The sequence below is a fragment of the Prunus dulcis genome, chromosome 5, assembly GCF_902201215.1.
Source record: "Prunus dulcis chromosome 5, ALMONDv2, whole genome shotgun sequence".
Taxonomy (NCBI): domain Eukaryota; kingdom Viridiplantae; phylum Streptophyta; class Magnoliopsida; order Rosales; family Rosaceae; genus Prunus; species Prunus dulcis.
The window spans coordinates 7,013,823-7,027,648 of record NC_047654.1 but is presented as its reverse complement, the minus strand read 5'-3'; the positions used below and the strand labels follow the sequence as shown (position 1 = coordinate 7,027,648).

Sequence of the window (13,826 nt, the reverse complement as noted above, 5' to 3'; positions counted from 1 at the left end):
TATCAAAATGGGGAAGGACCGGTATGGTACCAGCCAAATCCACTATGATGCCTAAGTTAAAGATAGAACTGATGATCTTCTTTTGAGAATGAATGGATGGAGCTTTCTGGAGAACGGAGTTATTGCCCTAGCCTCAATGTAGGTGAAGAGTATTTATGGAGGGAGAAGGGGAGATCATATCTCCTTAAATCTAGCAAAAGGAGATATCTTTAGCCATTCCAATCTCCTTCAATCTAGCAAAAAAGGAAGACCTTTAGCCATTCCTAATGCTGGGATCAGAGAGTGGTTATGGACACCAGTCACTATGCTGATTATCAGGGACCAAGTAGTCAGACGACACCTGGCTTGGATGTGAAACGCATTAAATGCTCTCTTTCAGCCACCATGCTGGTATTAGGTGCGTGAAGTGACTTGGTCTGACAGGAATCTGGTTGGGTCAGTATACTAGCGCTTCTACTTTTCTGGTCACATGACGTCACAGTGGACCTGGGGTGGTCAACCTGGTCGGGTTGGTACATGAGAACCCCAACCTTACTTGGCCATGTGGCGTCCTCTGATAAGCTCGGTTATAAGACCTATTAACAGTACCTCGGGCAGTCAACTTGGTCGGATCGGTATATGAGTGCCCCAACCTTACTTGGCCACGTGGCGTCCTCTGATAGGCTCGGCTATATGACCTATTATTGACAACTGTCTGGAGAAAGACCACAACTTGAAATTAAGAAATGGAAAGTGGTTATTTTTCAGCTTGGAAGACTGCTGGTTCTTCGCATGGGCTACAACATGTAGTAGAGGAAGCTAAGGAGATGAAAATAGTGCCAACCTTGCCTGCAATCCCTCAGCCACAAACACCATAGGAGCCTATGGAGTTTTTGTCAAGTTCATGGAGTCTTTCTGCTTCAGAAATCTCAAGGGCTCTTGCTCAAAAGCAGAAGCAAATTTTACTTGAAAAAAGTCCTGACAAATTCCCAGAAGCAACTGTTGTGCCACAACTAGTAAGCTAGTCTCCCTTAACTCCAACGAATGTATGCATGTACAGTATGTCCCTAATTTGGTCCCCTTTATTCATGGCTTGCTATTGAATTGCCTATGTATTCCTGAAACTAAGGAGTGGGATGGCACATTCTATCAATAGTTGTAAGTCTGAATTGCAAGTTCAGTTCTGTTTTCTAATTGTTCTGATTCTTTCTTGCAGACAGGAAAGATTATAAAGTCTGTTAATACTCAGAGAACGAAGTTTATGGGCAAATAGTTCCACCATAAGGAGTTCACTAGTAGCACAGTGAATAAGAAAGATAAGGAACGGGTAGAAAGAGCACGAGTGCATTATGCTGTCTCCATTGCAGGAGTTGCTGCAGCCTTGGCTGCTGTAACTGACTGCAGCAGAAAACTCTAGTGGTTCTGGCTCAAAAACGACCATGGCTTTGGCTTTGGCTTTGGCTACAGAGTTGCTGGCATTGCATTGCATTGAAATGGCCGTGTGGCATCTGCTGTTAGATCAGCAGTGGACATTCAAAGTCCTGGTGACCTTATGACTCTCACAGCAGCAACTGCTACAGGTACTTGCTCATATTTAAAAGTAAACAAAAGAAAGCAAAAATTTCAGCTTCCAAATGAAAAGATTAAGAGAATTCTTGAAGAATCATCATAATATGCACAGAAATTTACCAAGTAATGAATTTCTTGTCTTGCTTCTTTACTTTTTGCCAATGAGTGACAGTGCATACATGTATAAAAAGACACATTGCTACGCAACATGGTCTTGTCTTCCTGTTGTTTTAAGCCATTGATCATTAAGTAATACAAAGTCTTTCTTTAGCTTTGCGAGGAGAATCGGCTTTGAAATCAAAGTTACCGAAAGAATGCTGCCATTAGTCCCTATGATAGGGGAATGGCTGAAATTCCTTCAGCTGGTGCTAAAGATGAATAGATTGCATGCCAAAAGAAGAAAAAAAGAAAAACACAGAAGAAAATATCTCGTTTTATAGAAACAAAATAAAAGGGATGGGTCTAAGTTAGACCCTACTATTTGCTTTTTTGCCTTTTAAGTTCGCGCAGTTACCCGCGCAAATAAGGAGTTCAAACAAAAATCATCCCAATAAAATGACTCCTCAAAATATGATTTATGACATGCATAAAGCCAATTTCATAATCAACCTGTGGGCCGTCAAACTATAATTTTCATTTGCGTGCCCTTAAAGGCAGAAAATATGTATTTTCAACTTTTTATAAGAATGATACAATGTACAAACAGATGCCAGCCACCTCACCTCAGAAGTATGTTCTTTTTTCCCTCAAAATACAACAGTCTTGTTATCCTCATAAGGTAACACTCGCAGCTCACAGTACGATTTGATTGCCTTCGTAAGGCATTGTTTTTCGAGGTTCTCTGACTTCTGCACAAAACTCTGCAAGTTATCTCTGTGTGAAACTCTTGCAACCTGCATATTGAAGTTGAATGTATTGTAAACTCTATAAGCTGCTACAGTTACAATATACACATAATTGAATATCAATGCTTGGTAATAAATCTAATTTCCAGGTCCCACAGACGGGCATTGCACACAGAACACATAATCTAAAATGCAAGCATGTCTGTCTTAAACAATTTACAGAAGCCAGAAATCAGCAAGTTTGCACAAGTTCTTCAGCAGCATATACTTTTCTTTCGACCACTAAATATTAAACTCTACAAAAAATTTATACAATGCGATGCAACAACCAACAAAGCTGAGTAATGATGTTATCAGGGTATGAGATAAAATTTTATAATCATGCTTCTTATTACCAGAACAGAATATTAATGAGGGATGAAGGCATTGAAAGCATTTTACTTAGGCTCACATAAGTTTGTGTTTTAGTAAGATTCTGACTATCGAGCATTTCAAAGCACTTTAACTTCTAAAAGTAAGATATATAATCTGAACTAAGACTATCCCACCCACCACCACCCACCACGCTCTTGGTGGGTAGCAAAGTCGTGCTTTTCAATGTGATCCATGTTCTATGTAGCTTGGTTCAGTTGTTTAACTTGATGTCATCATGTTCCCATCTCACACTTGCCCAGGAAAAACCAAAGCTTTCTATGAAAAAAAAAGTAAAAAAGGGTGTAACTTTCAAATAGCAGCAAAAATGAGAATAATCGCCACAGAAAATCAGCCTGTATGGTCAGAGATTCAGAACTGGGCAAAATTAAAAGCAGCAGTAAAAAAATTGTATTTACCATCTGTTCAATAATAGGACCAGCATCGAGTTCTTGGGTGACAAAATGACTTGTTGCACCAATAAGTTTCACCCCTGCATCAAAAGCCTGCGAACATAATCTACCAAATTAAACATGCATAGACAGTTAGGATGGAAGCATAGATATACTTCAAATGGCAACAATATGTTTTAACAAATAGAAGGACAAGAAGTGTGAACCTGTTTAGATGGTTTTCCACCCTTGAATGATGGCAAAAGGCCATGATGAATGTTAATTACATCCTTTCCGTAGCTCTTCAAAAAATCGCCAGATAATAACTGTGGAAATGAAAACAATGCTTTAGTTCATAAATACTACAATATTAATCTTTTACAACTAATCTGCAATATGTGTACTTTGTTTATTCTTTTGTTTTCTTCCTTCAAGTAGCGGACACTAATGGATTTGATAGATTTCAAGCTTACTATCCTTTTTGGTACTAAAGTTTACTATCATTTGACTTCTAGTTCTAGAATGAAAGAACAAGAAGAAGCTTGTTCCTTCAGTCAGCACTGCAAACTTCAATTTCAACACCTTTTACCCATGGCTGTTTTAGAAAGTGAAGTGATAATTGAAATGAAATGGTGAGAACACAGAATTCTGTAACCTGATTTACCTGCATGTACCTGGCAAGAACTAAAAAATCAGTATTTTGAACCAACTCCAATATCTCCCCTTCTCTTTTGTCAGTGTTGGTTGTTTGCAGATAATGATAAGGTATACCATGTCTTTCAAGAAAGCGAGACACATGGGTGTTTGGACCTCTATCATGATTACTGGAATGAAAAGGAAAACAAGGAAGTGCAACCATGGTCAAAGTTCCGAATGAAAACCAAAATATGAACTACAATACTGAAACTTCCAAAAACCTCACCTTATAACACAAGTTATGTCTACTGGAAGTCTGCCTTCCTGCCACTGATGTAACAAATCAACCAAACAATGATCCTGCAGCAACATAAAGACAGTTTTAATATACACAACATTAGAACTTATAAGAACATGGGTATCTAGGTGTGTACATATATAAGAACATTTGTGTGTGGTACACCTGCTTTGAGGCAAGGATACAAATCTTATACTTGGGGTCGTGATCTGGAACCCGGACAACAGATCTCATCGCAGAGTACGTTGTCAACAGCTTACGGAAATCCTCATCCATTTCCGATCTTGGCCATTTAATGGGATCGAAAATAAATTCACTGCCAAGTTGCAGACGGTTAGATTTTCAGCTGTCTCATGGTTCTATCTAATCACAGAGTTCGTACAATTCAACATATTGCATCAAACAATAGCCGGCTCTGGAAAAACTAATGTTGGATAGTTGGAAGCAACCTGTCAAATCGACACGCTCCATTTCTTTCGAAGTCATTACTTTGAAAAGCTGACTCTGCATATTTTAATCTTCTTCTTCTTTGAATAAATATAATAAAAAAACTAGCATACTTCATTAGTTGAATTACTAGATTTTTCATCCTAACAATATTACACAGTTCCAAAAACAATCAAATGAAACTCATTCCAAGCTTTGGCACTTATAATCAATCAATCAATCCATCCAAACAAAACCAGAAAAATTCCTTATTTATTTATTTCGGTTTGCAAATGAAATCTGAGAAATTTGGCAAAAAATATCCAACAGCAAAATCAAAAGGTACCTTCTGGAATAGAAGACGTGCTTGTTTTCGGGCACGAAGACACTGGCACCGAGTATGTTTCCACCTTTAGAAGCAATGCAATCCGAGAGCTTGGCCACAATCCCAACTGCATCCTATTTAGAAAACACACCCATTTGGTTCCCGAGAAAAAAAAGAAGACGAAGGAAAATGAAGCTACTGCGATGCGAGAAGAGATAAAGAGGATAGGACTTACGGGGGCATGGAAGACATGGATTCCGTAGGAGAGGATGGGAGAAGACGAAGGGTCGAGGGGCTCACCCGGAAATCTCAAGGACTTGAAGGACCTCTTTGCAAATCCAAAAAGCTTGGGGAGGCTTGGAGAGGCTCTTTGGACAAGGCTCATTTCTATCGCTCGCTCTATCTGCAAATGCAAATGGTGGCGCGCTTGGCCTTCACCTCCACAAATACGTCGTCCAGTTAGGTGTCGTTTGGTTTGCAACCGAGTCATGAGTCAGTGACTTTCCAACTGCCACTTGCCAAAAAAAAAAAAAAAAAGGAAATTACTAATATTTTTGTTTTTCCCAAAAAAATAGAGACTACAATAGTCCTCTTCCACACCTCTCTTCGATCACCACTTGAGCTAACACCAATCGCTTGCGATCTTTGATCACATAGTAAAGAGCATTAATCCATTATCCATACACCCGTAGTCTTTTATTAATTTCCTCTTCTTTCAATATTACTTGTTCAAGAAAACACGAAGAGCTTAGTAATACTATATATAATTAGAGTGCTTCACTTATTCGAAATTATATTCACTACAAATTTCAATTGTTTATCATAAATAAGATCTTGAAAAATCACTTTGGTAATTCGATGAAAAAATTCAACGATTTTAAAAGGGTCATGCTAGGGAGACCAACAATAGATACTAATTTGTGTATCATTTCTCTAATAGAGGTGGAGCCCATTAATACAATAGGTCCCATTATGGTAGACAAGTTGGTATCTAAAAATGATCTCCTTGGTATTTTCCATTCTAAAATTATTCCACATTATAACAGATCACACGATTAGCATGATTTTGGCCAATTATTAGTTGATGCAACTATGGTTCATTATTTATTATAAGCCCACAACTACCACATGACAAGGAGCAAAATCATAGATGGCGGGAGTTTATTATTCAATAATTAACTAATGTTATTGAATTAAATGATCATTAGCGGAACGCATATTACTTTATACAAAGTGACTGCCCATGGAATTTTGAAAACACTTAAAAAGGATAAAGCATATCTATGTTTAGTATATCCAAGAAACTATTTCATTCTGTGCCTACTCCATATCATGCGTTCGATTCTTCCCTCCCTCAATATCGTTTGCGTCAAAAGAAAATTACATAAAAGAACAAAAAAATAAAAAGGCAAGAAGAAAACAAAGTTGGGCTTGGTGGAGAACTGACTAAGGTTGCTATTGGGCTCTCCCTTCGCGCCACATAGCTGGGCTAAGCCCATCCAACGCTCCCAAAAGTAAGATCACAGTACCAAACGACGAGATGTTGAGCAGCTATGAATTGATGAGCGATTGATTCCTGACAAAGGGCTCAAGGCCGATCCTTTCCTTCCCGTCGTCAAAGTAAACGATCCTCCGCCACCGTCACCGTCGCCGTCACCGTCGGACGGCCTCTCGCTCTCTCAATCTTCAGAGCCCCAACAATGCCTGTAACCCTCTCTCTCTTTCTCTCTCTCTCTCTCTCTATTTTTCTTCTATGATCCAGATCTATATTTATTTATATAAAATTAAAAATAATGGAGGGGCTGTGATCCTGTCCGGTGCAGTTCAGGAGATTGATAGAGGTGGAACCGCCGAGCCCACTGAGATACGTGATCGGAGCGGCCATCATGATGATCGGAGTAGTCTTACCCGTCGGTTACATGATGTTCCGTAACAAGCGTGTTCCTTCTTCCTCTTCCTACTCCAAACAGACGTAGGTGTGCCTTTTTCAGATTTTGCATTTTCACCATTTCCGCCCTCCCCTAAATTTCCCATATTTCTCAAATTGCCGCAGTCTCCAAAATTTGCGAACTTCAAGTTTAGGTATTTGTTCTGAATCTAATTTGGGATTTTTGTTTTGATTGGTATTTCAGGAACAAAGTTTTGATATAGAGAGATACTGAGATTCCAGGAATTTCGGATTCGATTTTTCGTGTAATTGAGTGGTGAAGTTGAAAAGCAGCAAAGGCCATTGATGGATCCGTCATTTACAAATGTAAATTCATTGAAACTTCATATCTGTTATATGGGTTATTTGGAATTTTAACTAGATTTTGTACAATGATATATGCATTTGGTTTTCTGTTTTTGTACCTCTTGATTTAGTTATGCTGCTAGAATTGATGCGCATCATTTATCAAATACCCATTTGCCTGGAATAATTTTTCACATTTTTTTAATTCCACTGAACAATCATGTCATATTGCTATAAGGTTGTGTAGATAATTTGTTGGATATACTTTTCGTTTTGAGCCGTATGATAATTTAGATCTGAATCTGTTTGGGTATGAGAAACGATATTTATGATTAGAATGTCTTCTGTCTATCATTGTATAATGCAGGACATGCTTTTTGTGGTTCCTTGTGTGTTCTGGTATGCTTTTACAAGATGCAATTTGAATTGGTTTATTACTAAGAGAGTGGATACATTGAAGTGTTTGATGTAAGTGATTTTTGGTTGATGTAAAGTGGTGGGATGAGTGAGTAATGATAGGAAGATCCACGAGAAAAGATACAGTTTGGTAATTCCGAGCAGCAATAAGCGGTAGATGACTCCAATAAGTCGGGATAAAAGTGTTAGCTGAGTTGAGTATGAAGGTGGTGGGTGTGACACTACTAATCTCACCAATAAACTTGAATGTAGTTTTGTTTGGATTTGATCAGCTGGTGGACTGAGATGAGTATCCTACTTGTGTGAATACCCAGTTATCGACTGGTCAAAATGAAATTTTCTGAGTAGTAGTGGCATTCAGCAATTCTAGGTCTTGTCATTGCTTTCATGTTTTTGGTTTTCATCTGAAATGCTAGAAGAGTTTATTAGAATAAGTTGAATGGTTCTTGTGAGTTGTATATTCTATGCTGGAGAAGAAGAGGGAGAGACCAAAATAAAATGCATGTTGCGGTTCTTGTGGTTGTCTATTTTATCATCTTCTTCTGGTTCTGTTTAGCTGCAAGACATGCCTGTAAGAATTGGCGGTTTTAAGTTTTTGCTGGTAGTTAACCCAAATTGGGAGAAGTATGAATTGAATGTTAAACAGGACTGGGAGGAATTGTAATGTTTGCATTGTTTCTTAAGGTTTGAAAATACTTTGGTCCGTTATTTACTTTAAGATTCATGCTTAGTTGGTTTCGATTTGCAATCCGATGGGGAATCCTTATTTCCATCAATTGAGTGGATGAAGCCAATTGCGAATTCTTATTTCCGTCAATTGAGTGGACGGCATGAATTCGAGTCGCGCACATGTGAAGTGGCATAGAGTGACCTTAGTGTAAATTTGGCCAAACTACATGAACATGTGCGCAACACGTGACTACGCCGTGCACTCAATTAACAGAAATGAGGGTTTCAACGATGAATTTAAAATAAAATTGCTAAAAGCGAAACTACGATGACATTGGTGGAACACATGCCTAACTGTAACAGTTTCTTAGCAACTGGCGTTCATGGTTTCATGTGATTATAGGTGCTCTTTTCTTTTGGGTAATTTGGCCTGGAATATATGAGGTATGTTAACAATGGTGTTAACAAGTCGAAATTTCAGAACCAAGCGGGCAAAGCACCCTGTGCATGTTGAAGGCCATGGCTATAGCAACAACACTTCAAGGCAATAACGAGTGATGGCAGACATTAATATTTTGTATTGTTCATAAAAAACAAAAGTGTGTGAGATTATATTTACACCAAAACATCAACCTCATCAAACCCCTCAAGAATTATAATGTCTTACCCACTGTTATCTAATTTTAAATAAAATAAAGAATTCTTTTTTTCTTTCCAAGTTTCTAATCCTACAATACAAACATAACAAAATAAATAAATCAATAATGTAAAGGGAGTTTCACTATTATGCCCAATATAGGAGTCCAAATTATAATTAAAAAAACTTACATGAAATGGACTTTAGAAACACACTCAAACCGCATTTACAACACAACATAGAGGCTTTGAACTTCCTATAAATTACAAAACTTTCATTGATTTCTTAAAACAAGCTTAACTCTAAAACCTCATTAAAAAAAAACCCAAAACACTCAAAATGACATCAAAGTAATTTAATAATCAAAATTAAATTCAACATGGCCAGCTATCCTTTTTTGGGGTTTTTCTGAGTTTGTTTATAGAAATTAAATAATGTAGAATTTTATCTATATCACTAGTGCTAAGAATGAATATATAACTAGGATCCCAAGCTTTTACAGTCACTATGCATTTACCCGCATTTCGCAAGATCTTAACCATTCTAATAATCTAACGACTCAAGATATGACATTTCAATTTTTAACTTTTGACACCTATCTATTTAATTAACTTCAACTTAACAGCGTTAAGTCTAAATTAAAAAAAATAAAAAAAATAATAAAGAACAAACCATAAACCTATCAGCCATCAATGACACACCCCACCCCCCCTCACGGCAAAACCCTCTTCCCTACTCACAGCCAACCTTTCTTGTTCTTTATGAATTAACAACCATGTTAACAAACAACCAGCTAATATGTTTTTCATAATAATGCAATAAAAAGCAAGAACTAGGTCTTATCATGGTGGACTTTTGTTGAGGCCCAAAAAATTCAAGGCTGGGTCTAAATATATTTTTGGCCCAGTGCAACATCAAGCGGAAAATTATTATTTAAGCAACATGCCACGCTACAAGCTTAAGTGGGCCCAAGCCACTCGAATGCCTGGGGCTTGTTGAGCGGGTTGTGGTATGGATGGTTACGAGCATTCACAAGGCCCATTGATGGTCTAAGGAGTGGAAGTTTTGGGCTACTTGGGAGCTCCAAAACTCAAGCCCATTCCTTGAGTCTAAACATATGGGTAAGCATGAGAGAAAACCTAGTAGCCCATCACCTTAAGAAAACCTAATAGCCCATAAAATCCCACATCAGCCAAAGCTTCTAGCAGCCTGACGAAATCAAAGGGAACTCACAAGCGCTGGAAACAAAACAGCCCAGCCCAACACCTTATAAAATATCCAACGTTGTACATCTCTATTAAAACCATATCACAGCCAAACCACAAAAACCAAACAAACCCATGTGCTGATCACCTTTTTGACCAAGCACTCTTACCCATTCTTTCCTCTTCAAGCTTTGGTGAGAAAACAAGTAACAAAAATGGGTGGCTCCTCACCCACATGGAGAAGTCCAGCTGCCTAAGGACCTTGGAACTCCAAAAAGCTTCATGCCTACATGCTCAGGCTAGGGAAGTTTCACCAAATAAGATGGAATGGAATGGAAGAAAGTGAAGGAAAAGGGGAGAGGGTGGCTTGATAAAATTAAGGTTTTTAGTGCCTATAAAAGGAGTCACTTCCGACCCAGCAAAAACAACTCACCTTAATTGCTGCAAGCCTCCCAACAACCATGAGAATTCATCGAAGGCAAGCATCCCATCTGGAACCCTTCAATTTCATGCTTTGTTCTTCCATCTTCCTCCTTTCTCTCTTTCATACTAAACTCATGAATGCTCAGCTCCCATGCCACAAGCTTCTCATGCCAAGCCAAGAATTTATCTGTAAGCGACTGTTGGTTTTGTTGGTAAAGCAGACCAAGGTGTTTCCTAAGACTTAGCTACCCTTTTAAAACACTCTTGGGACTTGATCCTTGAACTCAGACTCAAAGGGCAATTTCATACATGTTTCTCTTTTCGGCAACCCAAGCTCATTCGTTAGGCTGTTGGAATAAAAAGATCCCCACACTTTTTACCCAATTAACCCAAACCAAATTACCTAACACTCATAAACAATTATGACGCGTCTCCACCCATCAATTTCTGGAATATTTCAAGTTTGAGTTAATTATATGGTTTTTTATAGGAGGGAAGGGGGTTGCCGTGAGTGGGGTAGGGTGGGCTGTGTCATGAGTAGTTGCTGATAGGTTTAGGGTTTGTTTTTTTTGGTATATACCACGAGATGTCCCCACAATTGAAGAGTTGGATTAATCCCCGCTCGGGATTTGGCTTGTCCCTGGCCACAAAGTGCTCCCAATTGGTTTCGAACCCTTACCAGTTAGGTACCAGGCAGTCCGCCAGCTAGAGGTGGCAATTTGCCAACCACATCACACCTTGTGGTTTAGGGTTAACGGTGTTAAGTTGGAGTTAATTAAATAGATAGGTATCAAAAGTTAAAAATTGACATGTCATATCTTGAGTTGTTAGATTATTAGAACGGTTAAGATCTTGCGAAATACGGGTAAATACGTAGTGGCTAAATGTAGAGGCTCAGATACCTCTAATTTAAATTTAAATTGGGTTTCTGATGAAGATTAATAAGTGCTTCCATTTGCATTCAATTTTTCACTCATCATGAATAAATAAATGTGATTAATAATACTAATAATTTAGCTCAAAATAGAATTTCCCATGAAGAAGATGTAACTCAATCAACTTTGAGTCCATAACAATTTTCTTATTTTTCATTAATCAATATATTTTGTACTTGAGGAGATGCCATAAATTTTATTTAATGAAATATAAGAAATTATTTTTAGAGTGCAAATTCCTTTTTTGTTGAGATTTCAATTTATTTGTGGTCCTGTTAGACAAAATTAAAAAGTAAATTATGTAAAATGAACATTTCAATAAAAATGAAGAAAAAATTTGGACGGAGGAGGTGCCAAGCCAAAAGACCCCCAACAAACCGAGTCAAAATTCTAAGTGTTGCATTTTCACCAGAGGTTGAAAGTTCAAATAAATAACTGTGGTAAAAGCTGCAGCGAGATTTACTACCATCCATTCAAACAACTACATTCATTCATTTGCAGTTGCAAAGAGAGAAATTTGAACACTTTAAATACCTCCATTTTGCTCCATTTCTTTCATAGCTTTCAAAAAGACATCAAAGAAAAACAGTACAGAAGTTTCTATATATTTCTTTATTAAAAAAAAAAACAGAAGGAAATATGTCTAACGAATTGAGTGATGATCAAGTCGAGAAGCTCAAGCAAGCCTTCAACAATTTTGACAAGGATGGCAATGGTTAGATCCCTCTTTATATATATATATATATATATATATATTTGTTTTACCATCTCAATTTAAATTTCTCGTCTTTTATTACTGATTGTATATGACTAAACACATGGTTGTATACAAGGGGAATCAAGAATTTTTTAACGGATGGACTAACTAAAGTTATTAGCTTAAAATATAATGATAATTATTTTTTGCTACTTCCAGTTTCTATAGTCTTTCTAGAAATAAAAGTATACATTAAATCATATAAACCATGTTAGTTCATAGTTTCATTGACTTATTTTTAAAAAGTTTTTGTTTTTATTTTTTTATACAAGCAATATTGAGGAGGGGGGAAATTGAACTTAGGACCTTAGAATCTCGAGTGTATGGCTAAATGCTAATTTTCAAAAAACTTTAATATAAGACAAATAAATATTAAATGCAACCCAAAAACACAAATTATCAAATTAAAAATATATTCTATAACAGACTTGAAAAAGTGTACATGTTTCATAAAGAAATAGATTTTTTATACTTTAATCTACTAGGCTATATTTAATCCTCAAAAGGCTCACTGGGCTAGAGTCCAGTTTAGCTGTTATCATTGTTCTGCCCTTGATTGTATACAGCCGATTTCATCTAAAATTTTCTCATTTCATGCATACAAGAAAGATCATAACATGTTATACACGCAGTGACCACTACGTACCAATCATAGAAATACAAAGAAAATATGTGTTGAAATGTTGAATTAAATTACTAAATCAACCTTAATATTTAAATTTCATTGGTTAGTTCTAAAACTCAAGTTCCCTTAGTCATCATTTCATACTTTTGATTGACAAAAACAGATGTTCAAGAAAATGGTTCATGTGCTTTTGAATAATTTTTATTTACTTATTTTTATTTATTTGCAGGTACTGTCACTACCGATGAGCTGAGCAATGTAATGACCTCAATAGGGCAAAACCCATCCGAAGAAGAATTGGAAGAATTTATTCAACAGATGGGCGGTGATGATGGGAGGGTTCGTTTTGATCAATTCTTGAAATTCATGGCAAAATTCATGAACGCTCAGTGATTATTATTATTATTATTATTCTTATGCCCAACATAATAATCAAACCCCTATGTGATTATTTTATTCAAATACTCAATTTGTCAAAATAATGACAAGTACATCTATAAATTTTTCACTCTTTCTAAGATAGATATTTATTTGTTCATAATAAAAGGGTAAGTGATACTCTTAACATTTTGTAATCATTCTACAAAGGTTTAATGCAATTTTGTTCTCTCTCTCTCTCTCTCTCTCTCTCTCTCTCTCTCTCTCATTTTTGTAACCAAAAAAAAATTTCCTTAATTTCGTCCAAGTACTCAGAAAGAGGAAAAACGAACTAATCCTAGCTTCGTTTTGGGGGTGGGTGTTTGTGGACAGCCCAATAAAGGATGAGAAATAAAAAGAGAAAATGGAAGGAGGGGAAGGGTGCAATAATGCCCCTAAAAGTATTTATGACCTTTTATTAATCAACAATTGTCCGTCCATAAAATTTGTACTCAAAATATCCTCTAATAAAATAGACATTAAGTGTTACTAGACCAAATGATCATTGTCTTATAATGTGCTTACTTAAGTATGTACTAATCACAAACTAATAATTGTGACAAAATAAGAGTTCATGCACCAAAACGATACACAAATCGAAGTTCATGGGACAATAGTACAAAAACC

At 36.8% G+C, this 13,826-nt stretch overlaps 3 protein-coding genes and 1 pseudogene across 8 annotated transcripts; 3 read left to right on the top strand and 1 right to left on the bottom strand.

Moving 5' to 3' along the window:
• Positions 1-725: 725 nt before the first annotated feature.
• Positions 726-1,930, top strand: LOC117628930 (annotated as a pseudogene).
• Positions 1,251-5,323, bottom strand: LOC117627059 (formyltetrahydrofolate deformylase 1, mitochondrial-like). Of its 5 annotated transcripts, XR_004585711.1 has the most exons (10): positions 5,117-5,322; positions 4,903-5,015; positions 4,296-4,446; positions 4,119-4,192; positions 3,861-4,020; positions 3,424-3,522; positions 3,224-3,310; positions 2,271-2,441; positions 1,669-1,770; positions 1,251-1,562 (listed from the first exon to the last, which is right to left on the bottom strand). XR_004585711.1 is itself a non-coding variant. In XM_034358949.1 (8 exons), exons 1-8 carry the CDS (start codon positions 5,264-5,266, stop codon positions 2,295-2,297), a joined length of 981 nt encoding a protein of 326 aa, XP_034214840.1. In that variant the 5' UTR covers positions 5,267-5,321; the 3' UTR covers positions 2,094-2,294. The 5 variants fall into 5 exon arrangements, 1 of the variants encoding a protein (XP_034214840.1); XR_004585712.1 differs by lacking the exons at positions 1,251-1,562; positions 1,669-1,770 and adding an exon at positions 2,956-3,083 and having other exon boundaries at positions 2,339-2,441; XR_004585713.1 differs by lacking the exons at positions 1,251-1,562; positions 1,669-1,770 and having other exon boundaries at positions 2,094-2,441; positions 3,224-3,323; positions 5,117-5,323.
• Positions 5,324-6,408: 1,085 nt separating this feature from the next.
• Positions 6,409-7,308, top strand: LOC117627950. Of its 2 annotated transcripts, none has more exons than XM_034360273.1 (3): positions 6,409-6,587; positions 6,705-6,857; positions 7,014-7,308. In XM_034360273.1, exons 1-2 carry the CDS (start codon positions 6,582-6,584, stop codon positions 6,855-6,857), a joined length of 159 nt encoding a protein of 52 aa, XP_034216164.1. In that variant the 5' UTR covers positions 6,409-6,581; the 3' UTR covers positions 7,014-7,308. The 2 variants fall into 2 exon arrangements, with proteins under 2 accessions (XP_034216164.1, XP_034216163.1); XM_034360272.1 differs by having other exon boundaries at positions 6,410-6,587; positions 6,705-6,853.
• Positions 7,309-11,956: 4,648 nt separating this feature from the next.
• LOC117628482 (calmodulin-like) lies at positions 11,957-13,395 on the top strand. The gene is made up of 2 exons (XM_034360949.1): positions 11,957-12,115; positions 13,012-13,395. Exons 1-2 carry the CDS (start codon positions 12,040-12,042, stop codon positions 13,173-13,175), a joined length of 240 nt encoding a protein of 79 aa, XP_034216840.1. The 5' UTR covers positions 11,957-12,039; the 3' UTR covers positions 13,176-13,395.
• The last annotated feature ends 431 nt before the right edge of the window (positions 13,396-13,826 follow it).